At 37.9% G+C, this 24641-nt stretch overlaps 2 protein-coding genes across 2 annotated transcripts; one reads left to right on the forward strand and one right to left on the reverse strand.

The window, feature by feature from the left end:
- Positions 1–3295: 3295 nt before the first annotated feature.
- LOC119085534 lies at positions 3296–22631 on the reverse strand. The gene is made up of 6 exons (XM_037195950.1): positions 22520–22631; positions 22319–22462; positions 21915–22092; positions 21467–21848; positions 19885–19887; positions 3296–3306 (listed from the first exon to the last, which is right to left on the reverse strand). Coding segments are annotated over exons 1-5 (747 nt in total). The 5' UTR covers positions 22562–22631; the 3' UTR covers positions 3296–3306; positions 19885–19886.
- LOC119085533 (probable cytochrome P450 6a13) lies at positions 15681–20840 on the forward strand. Its single transcript, XM_037195949.1, has 7 exons — positions 15681–16286; positions 18861–19048; positions 19111–19238; positions 19307–19528; positions 20222–20366; positions 20429–20518; positions 20577–20840. The coding sequence occupies exons 1-7, from the start codon at positions 15777–15779 to the stop codon at positions 20776–20778; spliced, it is 1485 nt and encodes a 494-aa protein (XP_037051844.1). The 5' UTR covers positions 15681–15776; the 3' UTR covers positions 20779–20840.
- Positions 22632–24641: the final 2010 nt, after the last annotated feature.

A 24641-nucleotide genomic window follows, 5' to 3' on the forward strand; every position in this document is an offset into this window, starting at 1 on the left:
ACAACGTGTTTCACATCGGTTAGCGGCCACAGGGTGCTTCCGAACACACAAAAACGTAGTGGTGACACCTCGAGTAAATTTCTTTTTCTTTAGAAAAATGTTCACATTTTTCGTGTAGGTGTTACCTCATACACGGAAAACTCATATATGCACCCCAGACGAAGAAATCGGGAACAGCTTCACAATTATAGAACATTAGTTGTGTGCTGCATATTGATCTGAGGATCATACAATGCCCGCCTAATGAATATTGTTGTTGTGTGCTGGATATTATTTTTCAGTGTGCAGGTCTTAGCTGTATGCCTGTTTTATAATATAAAATGACGCCATTTTTTTCAATTCAATAAACAACCTAATCTATCGTTTAATAGAAGAAATTGATTTAATTAACTTTATCAATTTTATTTGCGTTAGCAAAAAAAAACAAAAAAACTTTTTCAAAATTTTATTTTTTTTATTTTCAATTTTATTATTATTATTTATTATTAGCCGTAGATTTATATTTAAATTCATCATATTAAATTGCTAACAGATTTTTTTTTTGCTTACGTTTTTTCCGGTCACCCACCCAAGTACGGACCGCGACCATCGATGCTTAACCTCAGTTTCTGACTGCCAACGACTTTACCACTGCTGCTATACTGCTTGCATATAGTGGCAGTCTTATTTCGAACCGTTGTTACTTTGCTTTATGCAGCACACAGGCATATTTATACCTGCATGCTGAATATTGACTAAATGAATAAAGTCGTCCGTATTTAGAATGGGTTATGCAACAACATTTAGTTGAATTTATTTTCTATGAAATGTAGTACTTCTCCCTACTAAGCAATGTCATCGGATATTATTATTTTAATTTTGAGCCTGGTTCTGAATTAGAGGTTTTTTCAATCGTTCTACAAAAAAACTGTTCACATTAATAGTGAGCATCTATTACGCGAATTAATAAATTAAGATTGGCTCACCTAGTTTGTGTATGTAACGTAGGTGGAAGCACGGGGTTTCAGGGGGTTTCGAACATTTAGTTTTTTCATGTTGCAGATATTGCAGTGTCAAATTCTGTCCAAGATGTGACATATTTGCAAGGTATTGGCCTTTTTCACAAAGTATAAAAAGAATCTTGAATCTGACAAGAGCACGTGTGCCAACGTGTAAAAAACAAATGTTCAAAACCCCCTGCTCAACCGTGGCGATCCTCTTGTCAAACGGACAGTACATTAACAAATTCCATCATTTATTGCTGAATACCACCAACTATTTCTGTTAACATTTCAAAAGCCTTTAACACCGAAAATGGATTTAAAAGTTCGTTCGTCAAAATGTCTATTGAAATACATAAATGTAACATTATCATTACATATTAATTCGGTAAAAATAGAAATAACTTTAAATGAAGGAATAAAATTAGATTTGATAATCATCTTTATGCGTATGTTCTTGAGATCTTCCTTTTATTTCATTAAAACAATAAATTTATTGTTGCATAGTCCATTCTAAATACAGACGACTTTATTCATTTAGTCAATATTCAGCATGCAGGTATAGTTCGATAGTACCATTTAGTCAATATTCGGCATGCAGGTAAAGTTAAGTAATACATCCCACAACTAATTTGAAGATATAATTCAGCACACAGCAAATATATACCTGGGAACCTCACAATATTCCTACGAGCTGAATAATATTGTTGCCGGAACTATATTTTGAAAATATTCATATTACATGTTTATTGTAATACAACACACGGGAACATTATTCAGTCTGCAGCAAATATATGCAGCGCACAACAAATGTCGAATTTGCCGAATTTTCCGTGTAGCTTAGTTTTTATGATTAATTATGTGATAGACTACATAAAGGCATCCGCAGGGTGGGTATAAGATATTTCCGTATGGCAATAGGGCTACGTCACCCGTACTAGGACTACGTCGTACTTACTGGGCCTAGACTGGGAACAAAGTTGACTGTTGCCGACAAACAAACCGTTAGGCACACGTCTCAATCAAATGCTTTTATTGCAAAATAAATCTCGCTAACTTGCAGAACGTCTCATCACATTCCCAAATGTGATCGATATCATCCATCTTCTGCAACTCTTCCATGTAGAAACTTTTCAAGAAACTGTGACACAAATGAACCGAATAAAACTTGTACACCTCGTCCAAATCAGCGGTACTTCTGAATAATAGATTTGCAATGCTGTCACATTCAAAGTTGTCAACGAATTCCGGTTTGCTGCGTAGGTTGAACGGATACATTGCTGGATATCTGTTTACTATTTGACTGGACACAACAGCACAGTTATACGTCCATCCATCCACACTATTGATAAATAAAGATGCAAATTTTGAATATTTTGCCGAGAATATTAAATTAAAGTTGGGTTACTGGTAGTCGTTGTTCCACTCTTCAAGCAGCAGTTTGTGAAACGATAAGTTCCTAGCAGTCATAATCAAATTGCAACCGAACACATCGGGAGAATCAACCTAGATAATTCGGTCAAATTTAGCGAGAACAAAATTGCCACGCAGTGCCAAAACTCACCTTCAACGAAAAGTTGTACTGCCTGAATTGCTGGTACGAATTGAAAAAGAAAATGTCTTGGTCTATAAAAAATCCTCCGTATTCGATGAAAATTGAATTGATTTGGTAGTCTTTGTTCTGTGGACCGAGCCAGCCTTCATTTATTTTCTGGCCACCTATTTCTGTGACCATCGTAACTCTATTGATAGCAAAGTTTATGTTTTCGGACAGTAGCATGTCCCAGTATTTTCCTGTAAGTTCATTTTGAATTAAAGAAAAGAAAACTCTTTCCTCGAACTTTTCATGCCGAGGTTGGCGAAAGTTGATTTATATTCTTTAGCGGGGTGAAAGTAGCTATTTTCGCCCCACAATGTTCGTTGATAGTACTTGAAAACGTTCCAAGGCACAAGACGATCTTTTCCTTTTGAATTGTTGCGTACTCTACATTGACTTTTAAATGTGTCAGATATAGTAGTTCCTACTAAACGTTCGGTTTTGGACGCCCGTCCCCCTCTATATCCTCCACCCCGTCCAGTTTTGTCCCATTTCGCTGTATGTGCCGGCTCGGCACTGGTAAACAATTTAGGGTCCTAGGAGTGGAAGGCTATGAAACCCAAAGTGTTTTTAGACCCGTACGAAGTACAAGTTCTTATAGATTTGCGTTCGACTTCTGTTTTCAGTTCCCTAACAAAATGGCCGACAGCCGTTAAATACGTAGACACTTACAACTGTCAGGAGTGATTGGAGAACACCTATGATTTGTTGGTAGCTAATTTGTAGAACCTAACAAAATGGCTGCCAGGCCTCAAAAAATTGCCACATGGTGTTAAAAAAACTTTTGATATGCTTCAGAGGAGGTTAAGGCGATAAAACTTCCCCGCTATGCGCTATAGAGCTGCGGACGAGCAAAAAAGTTTTTCGAGTTTTTTACCGAAGAAACTTTTTTCTCCAGCCCATCATCCTGAGCCTGAGGTAACTTTAACGAAATGTAAATGAAACGGAGGAGAGGAGGTGTAGAAGAGATTCTATAAAAGAGAGAGACGTTGACGAAAAGAGGAGATGAATAAAAGACCAGATGAATAATTGAGAGGCTTTTAAAACGATCTTGTACGGTTCAGCGTAGCATATGCTTACTTTTGCGTTTGAGAGCCTCACACACTTTAAAAATCCTCATATTTTGCAGGGCCAAAAGTGACATATAAGCTAGCAGTCCCCTTTCAATCCCCCCCCGGTTTTTAAAACTCCCACAAATCCCCGAAAACAAAACTTTAATCTAACGAAGTTCAAGTTGTTTACGTTTACCATAAGTTCACTAATGGCAGTGTACTCGATTTCTCAGTTGATGAAGAAGGTCAAAATCAAAAATTATTTCTAAATAAAGAGCTGAACCAAATTTTCGTATTTTTGCTCAAAGCTTGACTGAAAGTAAAACCAATACCCGTTTCCGATTGTAATGGTGATACGCTAGCGTTGAAAGCACGAATGGTTAGATCATGAGTCACGGTAGCCCTCAAGTGAGAAAAAGTTTTTTCGAAGGACTAGCTCAGATATAGTGGAACGGGCTTTCTGAGTCCTCTTTTTTGGAGGAGTCCATTTCAAAATATTTTTTTAAAGCTTGATGACTGGGTCCAGAAAATCAAAGTGTCGATGAAGTTGGCGGACCCCGAGGTTTATGGGTAGCTCAAGGACGAAATATGTGAAAAAACGCTGTGATTTTCCATACATTTTTTCCATTACTTTCTATGGAAAAAATTTTTTTGCAACAATATCAAACTTTTTGGTCCAGACAACTTAGATTAGATGCAAGAGCAACAAAAATGCGTCGTTTTCATTTTTTGGAATTTTTATACCGTCTGGGCACACCTAACAATATTGATATATACAAAAATCGACAGATAATTTCCAAGTAATACAAAGTCAGGCGAAGTCACTCTTAAAATTAAGTGTTAGGTGTCGTTGTAAAGGTAATGACAGTGGCTTTCTAACGAGCCCACACACAATAAGTTTCAAGTTGGTGTCTTGACGTAACAGTCATTTGAAAATTGTCTGAGTTCACGACCCTGACATTTTTGCACCAAAATCGATTTCTATATAGCTTCAAAAAATTGTTTTCGAAAAAATTTCTTTTTTGAAATGAAAGTTTATGCCATAAGCTCTCATTAGATATGAATATATCCGATGCACATCCCATAAATGTTTTGGAAGAACCCAAAGACTGGGTGAACAGATTGGGAAACTTTGACTGACTTAGGAGATGCGAATGCACTTACAAATCGGTCTCTTTGGATTATTCTGAAGTGAAATAATCCAACTCACCTTAAGAAGTGACCTCAGCATCTGTTAGTTACGTTCAATTTTTCTTTAACCCTCATTTTCGTGGTTTTTCACATATTTCGTCCTTGAGCGACCCATAAATCAACTCGGATCACATCGGCCCCATATACATTTTTTATCAGTGGGTCATATAGGTTCGTTTTCCCCGGGGTCCGCCAACTTTCTCGAAACTTTTATTTTCCAATACGATTCTGGATTCCCACTATTGATGACTGCCGTGAAAATCCATACAAAATTCTTAAAAAAATCGAAATTCAAAAAATGTTTTATGTGAAGGGATCAGCTCAGACGTTGCGGCGTGGTTTTATTGTCATACGAAAATTGCAAGGAAAAAAGCATGGTCGGGAACATTTATTGCTGATTTTCCGTGGTGAGTCATATGAAAACATCAGCTCGTAAAAACCGAACACTCTTCGACTATGGATGTGGGTTTCTTGTAAAACGATTACACCTTTATCGATAAAGATCCCGGCTCGGTCAGCGTTAGAAACGCAAATGGTCGATTTTTTGAAAATGTCAGCTCAAGATGAAGGTAAAGGTATACATGATCTAAAACTCAGGACTAATGTTTTTTCAAGGAATTACTTTTATCAATTTTTTTAAGTTTCTTTAACTTCTTGAGTGTTTCTTCATTTCTTCAGCATTTTCAGTTCAATGATAGTCTCAAATATCAATCCTTCTTAGCTTCTCCCCAAAGGCTTCATTTTAAGAAATTTCCTTGAAATCCTCTGAGTTTTTTCAAAGTTTTCTTTAATAATTTAGGATTTTTTTCAAAAATTAAGGAAATTAGTAGTGAAAAGTCTAAAAGTCTAATTTCATTTTCTGTTAAAAACTCAAACTCCGCTTTCTGAGCCCTTTCTGACAGAAAAATGGGGCTAGACATCCCCCGGTTAAAATTCTTATTTTGTGTCCTAAAATTTAGGAGGTTTAGGAGGTTTTTAGTTTCACGTTTTAGGAGTTTTTAAGAGCTTTTGTTTATTTATAATATTGATACACTTATAGACAGTGAAATTTCACCATACCTTTGCTTCAGCTATTTTTCATCTGAGCTACACAAACAATCATCGCTCTTTGTACGTCTTTATACAGTTAAACAAGTTAAACATAAAATCTTAGAAAATCCAATAAAAAAAAATCCTAGAAAATTCTTCTCGCAATATTGTATGGAAGATCCTTCTTCTCGCAATATTGTATGGAAGATCCTTCTTCTCGCAATATTGTATGGAAGATCCTTCTTCTCGCAATATTGCATAGTATCAGTAACTGTGTAACAGTCGTTCTACATTTCTCTGTCACAGTGGTACTGTTTTGATTGTATGTGTGAATCATCTGAAAAACAGCTGAAGCAGATTCATGCTGACATTTTACTGCCTCTGACTGTAAGACGAATTTTTAGGCATTTGCCTATTTCTTCAAGGCTATTTATATTGTTGGTGAAGTCACGCCGACCGCCATTTTATTAGATATGCGGGAACACACAAAATAGAATTCACCTACTATGAAATTGTCCAATTTGAGAATCCATCTTCTATGAAAATGTCAAATTTTGTGTGTGTCACCCGCGTATCTGTATCTGCGTGACCTCCCCAAAGTTTACAGCCTTGTATTTCTACAGAAACTTTACATTTTAAGTGTTTTCCATTTCAACTGGAATTCGACCAAAAACCGATAAAACCGAAAAGAACACTGAACGGAGACTTTAAATAAATTTTTCATGTGTCGGGGCCGAAAATGAGGGAGTTTTGAGATTTTTCTCTGGTTTTCGACCCCTTACATGAAAATTTTTTTGAGTATCTGTCCAAAACAGATACACAAATAACTATTATCGCCTACGGTGTGTGTGAATTGTGCGCTATATACACGACGTACATAAGAGTAAACAGATTTACCCTAGAGAGCTAAAGGTTTTGCAAGCAAAATTATATCACTAGAAGAAGAGAAGTTAGCCTACTGCGATAAAATACCTCATTGATGTAAGGCTGTATATATGAGACTCGTACTAATACTCGCGCAAGCGCTCTTATACGTACACGTCTCTAATTATAAGAGTCTTATATACAACCTTATAGCAGTAATGTACTATTAAATTGTTCTGAACAATACGAGATGAGTCGTCCGAGCAATTCTTCTTGATTTCTACGTACTTGGCTGTGGCTAAATTGCTTGATTCCAAATTCTAATACATACAGAAAATACTACTAAGTACTACGAACGAAGATGTGGCGCCTCTACAGGTCAATTCGCTAGGCGAACGGCTATAAACAATTATATGTTACCTGTCATATTGTCGCAATCGCAATGTATCATAATTAGGGCTGGATTATGATATTTCATAACCGATTTCACGGACAAATAGAAGAAGAAATCCACGTCCGAATGGAGAAATTGCATGTAGTGAACAATGTCGGGAACGAGATTTGGATAAATGGGTTCAATATTTGGATATAATTTAGCTAGCTTTTCATAGTCCGTATCCGGTTGTAGTAGTCGATAAGCCGGTTGAATATTATCAACTGGTGATAAGAAGAAAAGGTAAAAAAGAAGGAAACTTAGAATAATTATGAAAAAGACGACGAGTCGCTGCTGTCGCACGCTCAGGATTCTCTGACGATTATTTCTCATTTCATTTAGACTTTATTTTCTCACTCCAACGTTCTTTAGTAACGTTCTGCTCAATCATCCATAAGCGTTCTTTTGTTTAACAAGTAGATTTTAGCTAGCACTTTGATTGTGAATACTCATTCCATTATAATTCACCGCCGGAATCACTTGTTCAATTGAAGCGCGAAGAAAAACTGATTTTCGTTTTAGATTCGCAGCAATTACATATTTTAAATGCTAGATAACGAAACGAGTGTAGAATGTGGCAGACGAAACGTAAGCCCCGTACAAACCCGAATACTTATTGCGTACACGTAACCCCAGTGTCCCAGTATCCCTATGACGTACCTGATCGTGCTACGTCCAAAAATGTATGTGAAATCATAGGAACCAGCCTACTCGATTTTTGAGAACCAACATACTGCCACCTCAGCCATATCCAAAGTCCAGATAGCTCACCAATCCTTGAACTCCCTAACTGGGAAGATTGTAGAACATGTGCTCTGTTCGAATTTTGGTAACCAACTCATGGCCACCTCAACAATACCGAAATTCATGAAGGGATCCCAAAAAAAAAACTCAAAAATCTCTAAAAATTCCTTGAATTCAGACAAGTGGACAGAAGATCATGGATGGAAGATGATGTGCTATATAGTTGAATTTGGGAACCAACACAAATACCACCTCAATAATTTCAAAAGCTGAAACATATTATATGAAACTCTGTGTTTTCCTTCAGATGCATGCAAAAACCTTTCTACGGCCGAGTAGCAAGATTTATACTCACTCTGACTCTGAGGGCTTCATCTCATGATCCAGTGAACCGAAAATGGTTTGATATTGCTGTCAATGCCTCTCATTTGCCTCATCAATAAACACTCTATACTTCCATAAATACATGCGACAAAACTTGACCAGCCCTCCAAGATAGCACTTTTGTCACCATATCTCCGAACTTATTCGACTTGACATGTTACAAGCGGCATAGCCGGCATAGCAGTCCTATAAGCACCAAATACGTTGTACGAGACAAATTTTTGGTGGCAGCCCGGCCCACGGCTTTCTATGAGGAGGTTACGCCGATCACTGGGACGCAAGCTCAGTTGAAATGCTGCTAGAGTTACAGATGTCCGCCATGTTTTTTTGGCGCTACGGCCCCAGTGATTGGCACTCGCCCGTCATTTCATCATTTCCAATTGAAATAATTAAAATTTATCGAAATTGCCGTTATCGCTGTGTTGTTACAAGTAAATTAATTTGCTATCAGCATTAAGAAATTTCGTTGTAAAGCAATGCAAAATCAATTCTTATGATTAACCAACAGCAAGTAGAACAATAGATAAGATTTTAGACAAATAAATTTTAAGAATTTAAACTGTAAGAGCTTCAACCGTTCATGATCTACTGTGGAATAGTATACAGTTATACCGGCTCTTGACATGTTGAGGACAACATTCATGGCGGTGGTGTCTAGTGAATAATGACTAATCATAACAGTTTCGATGGCTCCAATTACAAAAACGGTTTGTTTTAACCTACCATAACAATGTGATAGCTATTTGCGAAATGAGGTGTACTTTTGTCAATATGTAGTGAAAGAGATAATGTCAGACTTATTTCGCGCGTAAACCTCCTGATCTTACGCATGCATGCTGCAAAGCCTCAGCGCGAAAAAAGTATATTTTTTGCAGGAAGTATTCATCTTAGAAATTGTAAAGAGCCATATTATGAAAGCTTTAAATTTTTCCTATATAACTCGGCGGTTCGCTATAACTCATGGTAAATTTTCAAAATCTGAAAAATCACCTATCAGCGGACGCCTGAGTTTCTTTGGCAAACAAATAAAACTTGCTGGAGACGATAGAGCGTACAACATGAAACATGACAAACATAGAGACGCTTATAATACAATTTATAGTAAAGCAGATGGTTTACAAGGAGTCTCTTTCAAACTTCAAACATAACCCAGTTACACTCCTTCAGCTCAGTAGTGATTTTCGAGTTCGGATTATTCCAAAACAAAGAGTTGGGACTGCAGTTGACCGATTTGACGCCAGCATGTTCGTTGATGATACCGTTACGAATTACGACGGCATTGCCTTCAGACACAAAATTTTCATATGTTTCTCCCCATAAACTGAGAACAACGCACTCCTTTGACCGATCAGTTATTGTCAGCTCGAACTTAGTTAATGCCGTCGCCAACGACTTCAACACAACAATTTTTAGCGATTATTACGACCAAATCTGCAAAAAAGAATTTTGAAATCGAAAATAAGGAAAAATTAGAATGGAGTCACCCGCATTTAGACTTTGTATCCAAAGATTGCAGCTGGTCAACTTTGACGAAATTGAAAATATTTCTGGAATAGTCTCTCATCATCAATTTTTAAGACAAAGACTGGAAAAGCGTCAGACTGTATCTTTATGTTGAAATTTACCATTTCATAGCACTGATTAAATAGAAATATTTAACAAAATAGAATTATAAAACTACCGGTCATGCTAACCTCAGTTGCATTAAAATGTTTTAGGCGCGTGCTATTTGCCCTTAAGTGCAAATAGTCTTCTTATACACTATTTGCACTTAAGTGCAATTAGTCTTATACACTATTTGCACTTAAGTGCAAATAGTATTCTAATACGCTATTTGCACTTAAGTGCAATTAGTCTTCTAATACACTATTTGCACTTAAGTTAAATTAGCACAAAGACTATTTGCCCTTACACAGGTTAGCAGTCGCTATGTAACACGATTTTGCGCTGCGCAAAATCGTGTTACATAGCGACTGCTAACCTGTGTAAGGGCAAATAGTCTTTGTGTGCAAATAGTGAACATTATAATTAACTTCAATTAAAGTATGGGAAGAAATAAACTTCTTAATTTTCAATTTCAACAATTTGAAAGTTCCTTCAAATGTCACATGACCGAAAAGTACGTATCCTTACGATTCTCTCCATTGAGGTACCGCATATACTTTTTAGTTGATTTTCTTGAAAAATAAAGGGACCCGTGTTTTTTCTTCTCTCGAAAAAGACAAAATTCCAAAAATTATCACTGTTTGAAGGTGAAAAAATTTTCGCACCCGATCACACCCGCCATACAAATTGTTGTTGTAATCGTCATCTACATGGGAAGTATAAAGTGTCCTTTAGAGAGCACTATTGCTAGAATCAAAAAAGACAAAAACACGGGTCCTTTTATTTTCCGAATTCTTCAAGAAAACGTTAAAAAATTGGAAAAAAATTTTCTTTTGTACCTCCCTCATTGCTTAGATTTTTTTGATGTGATTTTTTCCAAACTCCTGTCGCGTAGCAAATGTTGGTCCAATTGAGAAACTAATTACTGTTCCGGAGTCCTGAGGTCATTTGCTATACGCTAACACTTTATTTTACTAAAATCATCCGAGAAAAATGTAACATTTTTTCTCTTGATATTGCTAACTTTGGATCTGTTTTAACGACATATATTCGCGACATAGCGAAGCGCCTTTTTATTGATAAGGTAAAAGAATAGTAGGCGACAAAAAATGACTGCTTTAGTACCGTTCCAGATGCTGTTCCAGCTGTGGAGCCTCCAGAAAGAAGGATTTTGGCACCAACGTTTTTTCCAAGACTTCTGTAGGCTAGCAGCACAAAAGTACTGGGTTCATTTATATGTGGAACGATAGTGGGTGAGGCCAGCTACAACACCCCATACTCAGTTCCGTGGAACGTCGAAGCTGCAGGGAAGGCGGACTCTCCGAAGATTCACTATATTATTAAAAATAACTCTCGTGGATGTACTCGCACCAGCCAGTGCGTATACTCTACCTGAAGGTCTTTTCAAGGCCGACATTAGTACAACAACATTACAACAATCTAAAATAACTTTTTCTTGAGTTATTGCCAAAAAACTGTTTTCGGTACCCTCTGACATGTCTCTACTTTTGAGCGCTTTTCACAGAATATAATTTTTTTTCTCGAAAAAGTGAAAGATACGTGTTTCCTAGAATTGAAAGTCGAATCCAACGAGCTATCACTCATTAAAATCGAAGACCACTTGTTCTCAAAGTTAAGAAAATCACCTAAAGTTTTGGCGATATGACTCTTAAGAGTCATATCGCCAAGACTTCAGGTGATTGGGGAACAAGCCGACTCCGATTTTAATGAGTGATAGCTCGTTGGATTCGTCTTTCAATTCTAGGAAACACGTATCTTTCACTTTTTCTAAAAAAAAATTGTTTTCTGTGAAAAGTGTTCAAAAGTGATCACATGTCAGAGAGTACCGAAAACAGTTTTTCGGCAATAACTCAAGAAAAAATTATTTTAAATTGTTGTAATGTTGTACGATTGTCGGCCTTGGAAAGACCTACAGATAGAGTATACGCACTGCATGGTGCTAGTTGATCCACGAGAGCTATGACTTAAAATATAGTGAATGTTCGGAGAGTACTGCTTCTCTGCAGCTTCGTTGTTCCACGGAACTAAGTATGGGGTGTTGTAGCTGGCCTCACCCACTATCGTTCCACACATAAATGAGCCCAGTACTTTTGTGCTGCAAGCCCACAGAAGTGTTAGAAAAAAAGTTGGTGCCAAAATGCAGATTTTTTTCTTCTTTCTGAGGGCTCTACAGCTGGAACAGCATCTGGAACGGTACTATGGCAGTCATTCTTTATCGTCTACTATTGTTTTACCTTATCAATAGAAAAACGCTTCGATATGTCACGAATATGTCAGATCCAATGTTAGTAATATCAAGAGAAAAATTATCAAATTGTTCTCGGAGGATTTTAGTCAAATAAAGTGTTAGCGTATAGCAAATGACCTCAGAACTCCGGAACAGTAGTTAGTCTTTCAATTGGACTCTTCCTTTTGGACATTCGTAGAAGCAACGCACTCCAAGAACAAGCACAAGAGCAGATTTTTTTAACGGTCAAAAAGCCTCTTATTTTGGTACCAACATAAAAAACTAAATTTATATGAAAAATTCTGACTACTGCGTCGAGTAGGCCTCTTATATTAAATGTGTTGTCGTGCCTGTTTTGGAGTGCGTTGGTAGAAGTAAGAATCAAGTGTTGCCGATGTAAAACTCTTCTTTCTGACCATTTGTGGAAGCAAAAATCAAGTTTTGTCGATGGAACACTCTTGCTCGTGGCTATTTGCATAAGGAAAATTAAGGTTAATATCGGCGTTAATCTACAATCTTTAACATTTCAAATGTCTCACTATCAAAATTTTCAGAGAATTTCATTGTGTCGTTGCGAATTCTCAATGACATTCTATGAAAAAAATGACAGTGAGACATTTGAAATGTTAAAGTTTGTACTAATTTTCTCTAATCTTTCTACTCTCAGCAGACGATCAAGTTATTAGAAGACTATTTCCAAAATAGTTATTTCGAAACAAACCGTTTACGAGCTGTTTGGTAAGCTTATGTTGCCGACCGTTAACCGTTAGATGGCGTATTAAACCTAATCTGAACTTGTTTTTGTAGGTTTTTTTTTTCAAATTTCATTAAAAAAATTAGTTTGTGCGTCTAACTGTTTGAAACTGCACTTATATTGTAACGGAAGTTGACTGCCTTTAGTCATTTCGCGGAAAAAACAGTACTACTTTCCACTTATATTTTCATTTTCTCAAAAACATATAAGTGCAAATAGTCCATTAAGACACTATTTGCACTTCAGTGCAAATAGTGTATAGGAAGACTATTGGCACTTAAGTGCAAATAGTCTATTAGAACACTAATTGCCCTTAAGTGCGAATAGTCTTTTTATACACTATTTGCACTTAAGTGCAAATAGTCACTTCGAATGTTTTATCGTTTCGTTTGGAAATGACTTTACGGTAATTTCACCACTGACATCAACGATATGGAAATTAAACATGTTCTTCATAGACTTAAAGGAAACGCGAAATCGGAGCGCCTTTTGTTTGCTGTAATTCATTTATTTTTCGAAAAAATAAGAAGAAAAGTTTAGAAGATTTAATTACCAAACACCAACTGATAGTTCAGAGATTCGTATACGTCATTTTCACTCAATGGAATCCAGATATTGAAATCAAATTTCGAATCCGGATTCGGTGTTTAGGTGGCGTTGAAACATCTGCAGCACTTTCCCAGATATGGAACTTCAAAACTTCTTCGAATTGTTTTCCTCGATATCTACGTAAGAAACACTGCTTGAGTTTGATAGACAAAAATTTAGATAAAACTGTGAAGGAATTTCAATTTTAATCGAACATATTTAAGACAAAATCGCGTTGGACAACAAAAAATTTCAAATAATTACCCCTTTCCATTGTAAGAATTCAACAGAATTACGTACGTCTGCACAAGTGAAAGAGAAATTGACGTTTCAAAAATTAAAATTTATTCACAAACTGAGTACTTGATTGAAATTAGGGATTGCAAACCGAACTCGAATTCAAAAACCGCGGTTTTGGTTTTTTTTTTCACCGAAAACCGCGGTTAACCGGTTAACCGCGGTTTTTTCAACGCTAAGATAAAAAACTTTTTTTTCTCTAAATTTAACAGTTTTAGTACTTTTTTCGCGTTTATGACGCAGTATTTCATTCAATGAAATGAAATGAATTTGTTTACTATCTGTTTGGAGAGGGAATTTGGGTTTTTCTTTGCATCAGCATCGAGACATAAAATATCTTAAGTTTCTGCAGAAAAACTGTTTATCCTCTCTGAGGATTGCATCTCGTGACTTCGGCGCAGATATGTTACTTGACATTCTTTTCGTATCACTTAATCTAGAACGTAATTTTGTACATAAAAGTCCAGCATTCGAAAATGTTGTCTCAGCGTCAACACTGTCAACACATAAGAAATGCTGATAAACAGTCTCTAGATTCTGTCCTCAAACACAGCCATCTTGTGTTTAATAACATTTTCGATGTCGCGACTACCATTTGTCTACCATGAATGAGTACTGTCGCTAACTTCTGTTTTCCGCCTTATTCGTGCCTTCGGTGCTTTTATTTATCTACTACACATTCCACATGTCATGAGGAGTTTTTATGCAAGGACCACAACGCCGGCTTCGATTTTTTGAAGTTTTTTATGTTTATTTTTAAAAATGACAAAATTCCGAGACCAATGTTTTGCACCTCATATCACACATTCCTCATGTCATAATTAGGATACAAGAATAACTCCAATAATACTACAGAGGCGCAAAATACAAGCTTGCCATAGTACTCTTTGAACTAAATTTTGGACTTTCGGAGAGACTTTTAAAAACCGAAAACCCCGGTTTTTATGCTCAAAAACCGCGGTTTCGATTTGGCTAAAATTGCACACTTAACCAGTTCGGTTTAAACCGGTTTGCAATCCCTAATTGAAATGGAAATTTTGGTAAACTTGTTTCATTCAATAAGGAATATGATTATTTTGTTGCCTATACCCTCCGGAAAGTGAGCTTACCCCCTATGGAAAGCATGTATATCAGGTAGGGATATTTTGGGACATTTTTAACAAGATAAACTGCGAAGGAAAACGCGTAACTTACCTAGGGAGGGAAAATGTTTTCCCAACCTAAGTAGGGAAACTCATGTTATAAGAAAATGGAAATCAAGTAAAAACAATGTACGCATTACGTATGTATTCAATCAAACGTTTTAAATTATCACTCAAAATTCGATTCCAAGCAAAACAAGTTCCAATCAATTGGTACGGTCAAACGTTTCAAATTATGATTTAAAATTGACGGTCGCACTAGATTTGTATGGTTGAAATGTGATGTGCTTTGTTCGTAAAATGCGTGTTTAAGCGCTCAATATATAAAACTATTTATGCTACAAGAACTGTAAGGGTGTTTTATGTTCTCGAAATGGCAAATACCATTTCTCGAACATAAAATACCCTTTACTGTTCTTGTGATTCTTGTAGGTCTCGTAGTGACAAAAGACATTTTATAAGTTGAGACGAATGGACCTGCGTCACATTCAACTTTTAAAGATTTTGTGACAGATAGACTGTCCGTCTGAAAGACAACACAATCGATTCGCTTCAGCAAGGCTATCACATCAGATAGCATTTATGGAGCGAATCTAAATATTTATTATTTACCTAAGACTTTTCGCATAATACCGTTATTATCCACTTAAATCACAAATGGAATCATTGAAAATCGAGAAATATTTGTGAATTGAAGTGATAAATCAACAGATTTTATTGATAACGAACACTTTTTCTTTGCAATTCCAAGATATTAAATGCTTCGAGTCGCGTAGTTTATTTTCCACTGAGTGCAATCATTCTCTCGTTACTATTGCTCTATCATCGAACGTTAGTTTTAATCTAAAAATATCGGGACAAAAAGAAAATGTTCCTTGTCTTTGTGCTTGCGTTATTGAGTCTGAGCTACGTATGGCTACGCAATCGATACTCATATTGGGACCGGCGCAAAGTACGCGGACCAAAGCCAGTGTTCCTGTTCGGCAATTTATTGAAGCAACTAACGTTTCGCGAGCACATTGGTCTTGCTTATCAACGGTGGTACAACACATACAACAATGCTTCATACGTCGGATTCTATAAATTATTGCAACCGGCCGTTATGATACGCGATCCGGAATTGCAGCGAGAAATGCTCGTTAAGGCATTCACGAATTTCCAAACGAATGACGTAACTGTCTCCGATGGGGATGAATTGCTGAAATCGAATCCATTTTTTGTAACAGGAGAAGAATGGCGTCATGGAAGAGCACTGTTTTCCACCTTCCTATCGGCCAACAAAACCAAGGCAGTGTTTCCAGCCATGCTAACAGTGGGTAACGAATGGGAACAGTATGTTCGCACGCTAGGGGAAAATGCTGAAGTCGACGCTAAGGATGTAAGTGTGGAGGATGTGCTGATAGGTTGACGGAACATGTTCGTGTTGACCAGGCTTGAACCTGAATTTACGATTTCAGGTTCGACCTTGATCGTGAAATGGTTCGACCTGAAATTGAAACAGTTCGACCTGAATATAAAATGGTTCAACCTGAACATTAAACGGTTGGACCTGAATGAGAAATGATTTAACCTGCACCAGAAATTGTTCAATCTGAACCTGAAATTATTCGACCTGAACCTGAAACGGTTTGACCTGAACCTGAGGCGGTTTGAACTGAATCTGAAACTGTTCGATTTGTTAGATCTGAGCCTGAAATGCTTCGACTTGAAGCTGAAACGGTTCGCTTTGAACCTGAAACTGAAACGGTTCGACAAGAACCTGAAATTTTTTACCTGCTGGTTCGACCCAGAGCTGTAATATTTCATACTGAATCTGAACAGGTTCGACCTGAATATAAATGGTTCTACCTGAACCTGAAATTTGTCAGGTCAGATCAGGAGAGTACGGGGAATCTCGCACACTGATCTTTTGTACTGTGTGCGAGATTCCCCCTAAGAAGGGAATCTCGCACAGTGCGAATTTCCCTCTAGATGAGAATCTCGCACAAAAACTATTCCGTGTGCGCGTTTATGGAAATGGTGTGCGAGTTTATGGAAGTGGTGTGCGAGTTTATGAAAATGGTGTGCGAGTTTATATAAGTGGTGTGCGAGTTTTTTGAAGTGTTTTGCGAGTGTCTGGAAGCGGTGAGTGAGTTTTCGAATGTGCACTCATTTAGCAATCACCTAAACGTTTGCACAATCGACTGATTGGATTGTGCAATCACTTAAACGTTTGCAAAATCGACTTACTGGATTGTGTAATCACCTAAACGTGTGCACAATAGACTAAGAGCATTGTGCAATCCCTTAAACGTTTTATCAATCGACTAATAGGATTGTGCAATCACTTCAACTGGTTAAATTAATCGATTTTGGACAAACAACTAAGTATACAATAAAGTCTTTGTATTTTGAAGTTTTTTGTGCATTTATCATTGAAGTAAAAGTTCAATGTGCTAACTCGATTGTGCAAACGTTAAGGTGATTGCACAATCCAGTTAGTCTTTTGTGCACACGTTTAAGTGACTGCACAATCCTCTTAGTCGATTGAGCAAACGTTTAAGTGATTGCACAATCCCGTTAGTCGATTGTGGAAACGCTTAAGTGATTGTACAATCCACTCAGCCGATTGTGGAAACGTTTCAGTGATTGTATAATCCAGTTACTCTATTGTACACACGTTTAAGTGACTGTACAATCCTCTTAGTCGATTGTGCAAATGCTTAAGTGATTGTGCAACATATTCATCCGGTTGTGCTAAAGTTTAGGTGATTGCACAATCCAGATAGTCTACTATACATACGCTTAAGTGACTGCACAATCCACTTAGTCGATTGAGAAAACGTTTACGTGATTGCACAATCAACTTTGTTGATTGCACAATGTACCTAGTCGATTGTGCAAACGTTTAAGTGATTGAACAAAACGTTTTATTGATTGTGCAAACGCTTAGGTGATTGAACTATCCAGTTAGTCTATTGTGGACACGTTAAATAACTGCACAATCCTCTTAGTCGATTGAGCAAACGTTTAAGTGATTGCACGATCCAGTTAGTCTATTGTACACACGTTTAAGTGACTGCACAATCCTCTTAGTCGATTGTGCAAATGTTTAAGTGATTGCGCAATATATTCATTCGATTGTGCAAACGTTCAGGTGATTAATTAATCTATTGTGCAAACGTTTAGTTGATTGAACAATCGACTTAGTCGGTCGACACCCCACTTGTACAGACACCACTTATATGAACTCGCACACAACTTATATGAACTCGCACACCACTTCTATGAACTCACACACATCTTCAATAAACTCGCACACCACTTCTATAAACTCGCTCACAACTTCTCTGAACTCGCACACCACTTCTCTGAACTCGCACAACACTTCTATGAACTCGCACACCACTTCTATAAACTCGCACACAACTTCCACGAACTCGCACACAACTTCTATAAACTCGCTCACAACTTCTCTGAACTTGCACACCACTTCTCTGAACTCGCACAACACTTCTATGAACTCGCACACCACTTCTATAAACTCGCACACAACTTCCACGAACTCGCACACAACTTCCACGAACTCGCACACCACTTCCATAAACTCGCACACTTTTTACCATTTGCACACTAAACACAAAAATTTGTGTGCGAGATTTCCCTCTATAAGGGAATCTCGCACATGTGCGAGATTCCCCCTTAAGGAGGGAATCTCGCACACGCGTGAGCGTGCCCATGCCGATCAGGATTCTGGTAAACTGAAGTTTTGGGTGGTTTTGGTGCAAAAGTTTCTGTTGACCCGAACATGACTTTATATGAACTGAAAAATATCAGGCTTAGGTCAAAACCCGAAAGTAAAAATTCAGGTGTAGGTCATATTCGGTCGAACCCGAAATTGAGTTGTGTTGCATCGCAAACCGATTCAGGGTTCGAGAGAAAGGAATAATTTAAAAGTAAAATCTTTACACAGATTTGCTCGCGATTCACCACCGAAACAATGTTGAGATGTACATTCAGCATCGATGGGAAATCATTCGAAAGCCACCGAACCGAATTTTTAGACATGGGGAAATCGGTTTTCAATCCCGACATGATCACGGCTATGAAATCAATGTTTGTGTTCCTAGTTCCCAGTCTTCAAAAGTTCATAAAAGTTTCGTAAGCTGTCTGAAACACACAACGACGGCCAAGTTTCATTAACTCTTTCTTACTGCCTTCAGCACAGTCCCAAAACTGTTAGCTAAACGCTTCACGGACATCGTTCGAGAACAAATGAAAATTCGTGACTCAGGAGCTGTATACTGTGAAGATGTGCTTCAGTTTGTACTCAATAGTCGCAAGAAATTTGGTATGTATAACATTGCGACGCACATTATACTTATACCTCCACCTCACCTGACTATGTCTTGTCTGTAGAAATGACCGAAACTCAAATAATTGGTACCTGTACCGTGTTCTTCATTGAGGCATATGAAACATCGGCAAACACTTTATCGCTGGCATTGTACAATTTGGCCAAACATCATCACATCCAAGAGGAATTAGCGCGTCGCATTCAGGAGTCATTCGTTGCAAATGACAACGAAATTACCTATGACTTGATCCACAAACATGAATACCTCGAAAAGGTTGCATTCGGTAAGAATACTCCGGTAAAAATATTTCGAGACTATAGGTATAGGTACATACGTCGAAATTCTTATTTTCATTACACTGAAGATTCGATGAAATTGTACATGCAAAAGGGTATGACAACCTGTCGTTCCTTGTCCACAAACAAACAAACAAATAATTTGGGGTGGGGTTGAGTCAACCCGGTTGACAGGGGGAGTTCTCTTAGGGGTCGTCCATATATGACGTCAGCATTCAATGTGCGGAGAGGTGGTAATGAAAATCAGACGAAAGCCGACGGGGTGGTAGGGGGGTATTACATAAAAACATATGTTATATGGCAGCTCACTTTTTTTCGAGCCTCAGCCGCGTTTCAATTGAACTTTCTTCATCATCGTCCATATTGTGACGATTTATATGTCAACGTTTAGATAAATGTTTACTGTACGCAACCTTACAACTTCTTTTAAATCATTTTTTTTCATTATAAATGTTCAAAGAAGGTACTTTTATATTGTTGATTGCGTGTTAAAAGTGTTGTTCGTAAGCTCAGTGGTTATAATTCAATCTTACATGTTTCAATACAACTTTGGCATGTCAGCGAATATCACGTCTGTTTTCCGGGGGAGGGGGATGGTATAAGAAAACAGACATGGGTGTAGGTGGTCTAAAATCGATGTGAAGTGACACTGATCGCTGAACAAATTTTATTCCATTTAGAATGCATGCGAATTCAGACAACATTCTTTGGCGTTCAAAAACTTTGCACCAAACCGTTTCGAATGCCATTGCTTCCAGGACAAACTGAGCCAGTAACCATACCAGTTGGAACGCCAGTTGTTATACCGTTCAACGCAGTGCAACAGTGAGTGTTTCCGAGTCAGGGGAATTGACTCAACTTTGCCTTTATGAATGTTTTTGTCTCAGGGATCCAGTACACTATCCCGATCCCGATTTATTCGATCCGGAGCGTTTCTCAGCTGAGCAAAGGGCTCAACGTCTCAAATCCGCTTACATGTAAGCCAAGTGGATACTGATCGTTCAGGGATGATTCATTTTGATTTTTTATTATCAGGCCCTTCAGTGACGGTCCACGGATGTGCATCGGTATGCACCTGGCAATGTTTAACTTCAAAATGGGATTGTTTCAAATCATTCGTCGTTTCGATGTTAAACTGCATCCGAATAATGAACCGTTCGAAATGCATCCGATGTCGTTCTTCAACATTCCGATGAATGGAATCAAATTAACTTTAACTCCGCGGAAGACGGTCTGATTTGAGATTGATTCCAGTTATAAGGGCAACATAAAATAAATGAAAATAAATTTTACCTACTATTCACCTGATTTTTGTAGTTTTGGAAGCGATATTTGATTCTTCTACAACATTTGTGAGACCCTCCCCTCGGTGACACCACTAACAAGTTAATAGTCACAAAAATCGAGAAGGGAACCCAAAACAACCAAGGATTCCTTCAGTATATCAAAAACACTGAAAGAATCTAGTTAAATTTGGCCCAACCAGGGCTGTATTAACTCATGGGCTAAGTGGGCTGAGCCCAGGGCGCTGGAGCAATAACGGCGCTGAGATTTGAGCAATAGAACGTTTTGAAAGTACACAATTTCCTACTTTAATGTAACTTAATGTTCGCAGAACTGTCACTGGGACTGGGACACTTGGTTTGTTTGTATGAAAATCTAACTTGGCGAAAGTTTTGTGGCTTTGACAAGTTATACTTTCACATAAAGTAACACGTAAGAAAAACTCATCTACCTAATAGGTATATGATAGTATAGTATATCATCAGGCATGGCAACTTCGATTGTCTCTGTGATAAAAATATTTTTCAACGTCTCGTGTTTCTCTATCTTTATTTCTGCAGTTATTCACATAGTTGACACACAAAATTTTCAGTAACGCGCCAAATCGAAAACTGGTGATTTGTTCGGACACGCTCTAGAACTAGACCTGTGTACCAAATGGAACACACTCAACAGAAGCAGCCGTTGGCGCTGGTGAGTTCCAGTTCCAGCCACGGTGTCTGCTTCCACTCGGACATTTAAACATCACAACTTTGCTGGTCGTTCCGATTTGGAGGCAATAAGCGTAATTGAAATAGTCGGCGTAACGGAAAACAAATGCATTTGGTTTTCCATTGCAGTCGAATCGGTCGCATATACAAGCCTCGTTCTCATTTCTAAATCGACAACTAAATTGACCACTGCCGGGGTTCATGTACATATCTTCCCTGTTTCCGTCTGAGATAAAATGATGACTGGCTGGGCACTCTTCGATAGAATGAAAACTGCCTTTGCACACATGGTATTTGGAGCAGTCAGTCGGATCTTTTTGCGGAGATAAAAGGAAATTATTCGAATTTCTGTTGCTGCAATAAAATTTGCAGACATTACCAGGGAACTGTCCGTCTTCTGTGCAGACGAAATTGTTTATGGCTCGTGTTACACATGCTGGATTACTTATTGGAAAATTCCCGTAACAAAGCGGTGTGTCGGTAACATTTTGCACGCAGTAGGGTTGAAAGGATTGGCACGGGTATGAGTCAATAACGTTGTATCGCCCATCGCAGGTCTATTTTCGATTAATTCAAATAAAACGTTACGGTAATTTTCGAGCTCAGGAACGCAAAATTGCGCTTGTGTCTTCCTCTAGAGCTACACGTAGCAACGCGAAAGGTATTTAATTCAAATTTTTCTTTTGTTCTTCTATCAAAGTTGACAGTAGAACAAAAGAATTAATTTGAATTAGGTCTCTTTCGCGTTGCTTTATGTAGAGTTCGGCCTAAACAATATTTTACCAATTGAGCTGAACAATCGTTTGAACATCCGGCTGTAGCATCTTCGCATTTCTCCAGTGCATAATTAGCCCTTGATTTCAAGTCCAAATACTTTGTTTCATCGAACGTGAATCCATTTGGAAGTGTGATTGCTATTGACGGACACTACATTTAGATTAGACGCAGCCATTCACTTTAACGCAAAAAATACTTTATCCTCACCACCACCACCAACAATGCAGAAATCAAAATCGAGACGAACATTTTTTTCACCAACTCATTATGCCAGAGTCAAAGATCGCTGCTTTTATATCTTCGCAACGAAACAAAGTCGACAATTGTTTGCTCAACAGATTTTTTATCTGTTGCATCATCATCATCTCAATTTTTGCTTAGCAAGCACATAAAAGTAGAGTAGGTTACGGATTGAGTAGAGTGTGCTCTAATAGAGTAGAGTGTGTAACCTCAGCCTACCCAGGATCTTATTAAAGATAGAGGAATGGTGAAAGGTTTTGTCATCAACCGGATGGACAATTCAGTTAGTGTTCATTTCACGTCTATGTAAAAATCAACCTTAGCAACCCACTAATAGCGACCGTTGTATGCATGAAGAGGTTACGCAGACAATGGAAAAGTTGAAAGAGAAAGATATGTCGGTCAACAATTGGAATGCACAGCCAATCATTTGTCCCGTATTGTACAAGGGTGACAAATTGGAATGTGGCAACTACAGAGGAATTAATCTATTGACTGCTGCATACAAGACATTTGCGTATATTTTACGGCAGTATGACAAAGTTTCTTTGAACAAAGCTGTTTGGTGCGGTGGTAGAACTTGCGTACCCAAAAAAATGATACATTTGGCTAGAATGACGATGGACTCGCAGCTCTATTCTTCAACATTGTTCTTGAGAAGATGAAAAGCAATGCGGTGCAATCTTGAAAAAGTTGAGTCAGTTGCTAGACTGTGCTGACGACCCAGACTTAATTTTAAAATCTATTTATTTATTCAAAGCGAAAAAAAAGACTGCTCGCATACGGCGCAGTCAATAAAAAAACGATCTTTTCAATCAACAAATATTACAATAAATAAAAATCATCCGCTCTATTACTTCCTAAAGTTCCAAGAATACATGCCGCATTGCCTCTTTGTATAGCAATAGAAATTAATTGTACGGATAAATGACATCTTTAAAGAATTTCACGAACATTGAGGGGCCATCCATGAAGGACGTCCGCATTAAAGGGGTGAGGGGGTCGAGGGGTGTTCGGCAAAGCGTGACCGCCATACATTTGTGTAGTGGAAAAGTGCGGACAAGGGGGGAGGGGGTCTAAAATTCCAGAAAAACCGCGGACGTCCTGACGGGAAGAGTGCAAAGTCAGTAAGCGATTCTATTTAAGGGCCTTCCCGCTTGGTCGAATTTGATTTACAGGATTGGAAATGAAACTAACATCAGACTTCAAAATCGGTGCCTCCTAGCTACGCTTTTGCCAGAAAGCACTCAATTTCACCGGACCAGAACCGATTCAACCGGTTTTTGTGTGTTCAAATATGTCTGCGGTTGAATTTCATTCCCACTGCTACGCTCAATCGAGTAATCGAAAGCAGACGAGTTAATATTAACCATGAATGTACAAACCAGGTATGATCTGTTCATACAAACCGGAGGGCATGGCGATTTCATATAAATCTCGTGAGTGGTGAGTTTGTTTATATTATATGAAATCGCTCCGTACAAAGTTTAACATTCGACCATACCTTGTGTTGACGTTCATTGAATATTAACAAGCGCTCTATTGAGTTGTTACATGTCTGTGTGATCAGCACAAAACGACCACACTATAGTATACACAAGAAGAGTAAACAGTTTCCTGGAAAGATCAAGTGCGTGAAATAATACAATTCGGTTTATTTGCTAACAGTAAAATGCCGAAGTTCCGTATATGGTGTCTCTTTAGTAGTCCAGTGAATCGAAATCTCTCGATATTTACATACCTGTCGATCGGTTCAAGTGATAACCCTGGGCAATACAGGTTTTGTACTGTATGTATGTAGAGTAGATGGTGGCATGCATATCCCCGTTTGTACCAATTATGCCTTCCTGGAGGGCTGGTCGAAATCAAAAAGTGCATGGTCGGTGTGGTAGTCAGACATGGTGAATTGACTGGACTAGTAAAGTAAATATCGCGAATTACAGATGATATTAACGGAAGATAAAGGCGTTATCGTCAAAACAAATACCATTCTTTCCAATGTTATTGACTTTCAGCCTATGCGAGCTGCAAACATTATATCTGTAATAACTTGATTAGCACCAAGCCGTGACGCAGTTGCAAACTACAA

Source organism: Bradysia coprophila, unplaced genomic scaffold (assembly GCF_014529535.1).
Source record: "Bradysia coprophila strain Holo2 unplaced genomic scaffold, BU_Bcop_v1 contig_94, whole genome shotgun sequence".
Lineage (NCBI taxonomy): Eukaryota > Metazoa > Arthropoda > Insecta > Diptera > Sciaridae > Bradysia > Bradysia coprophila.

Bases quoted from the DNA above. Each gene is read 5' to 3' on its own strand.
- LOC119085533 (XM_037195949.1), top strand. From the start codon at position 15,777: ATGTTCCTTGTCTTTGTGCTTGCGTTATTGAGTCTGAGCTACGTATGG. The intron at 20,367-20,428 runs GTGAGTGTTTCC...TTTTTGTCTCAG, and splicing joins CCGTTCAACGCAGTGCAACA to GGATCCAGTACACTATCCCG. The intron at 20,519-20,576 runs GTAAGCCAAGTG...TTTTATTATCAG, and splicing joins CGTCTCAAATCCGCTTACAT to GCCCTTCAGTGACGGTCCAC.
- LOC119085534 (XM_037195950.1), bottom strand. From the start codon at position 22,561: ATGTTCGTCTCGATTTTGATTTCTGCATTGTTGGTGGTGGTG. The intron at 22,463-22,519 runs GTGAGGATAAAG...ATCTAAATGTAG, and splicing joins CTGCATTGTTGGTGGTGGTG to TGTCCGTCAATAGCAATCAC. The intron at 22,093-22,318 runs GTAAAATATTGT...AATCGAAAATAG, and splicing joins ACGATTGTTCAGCTCAATTG to ACCTGCGATGGGCGATACAA.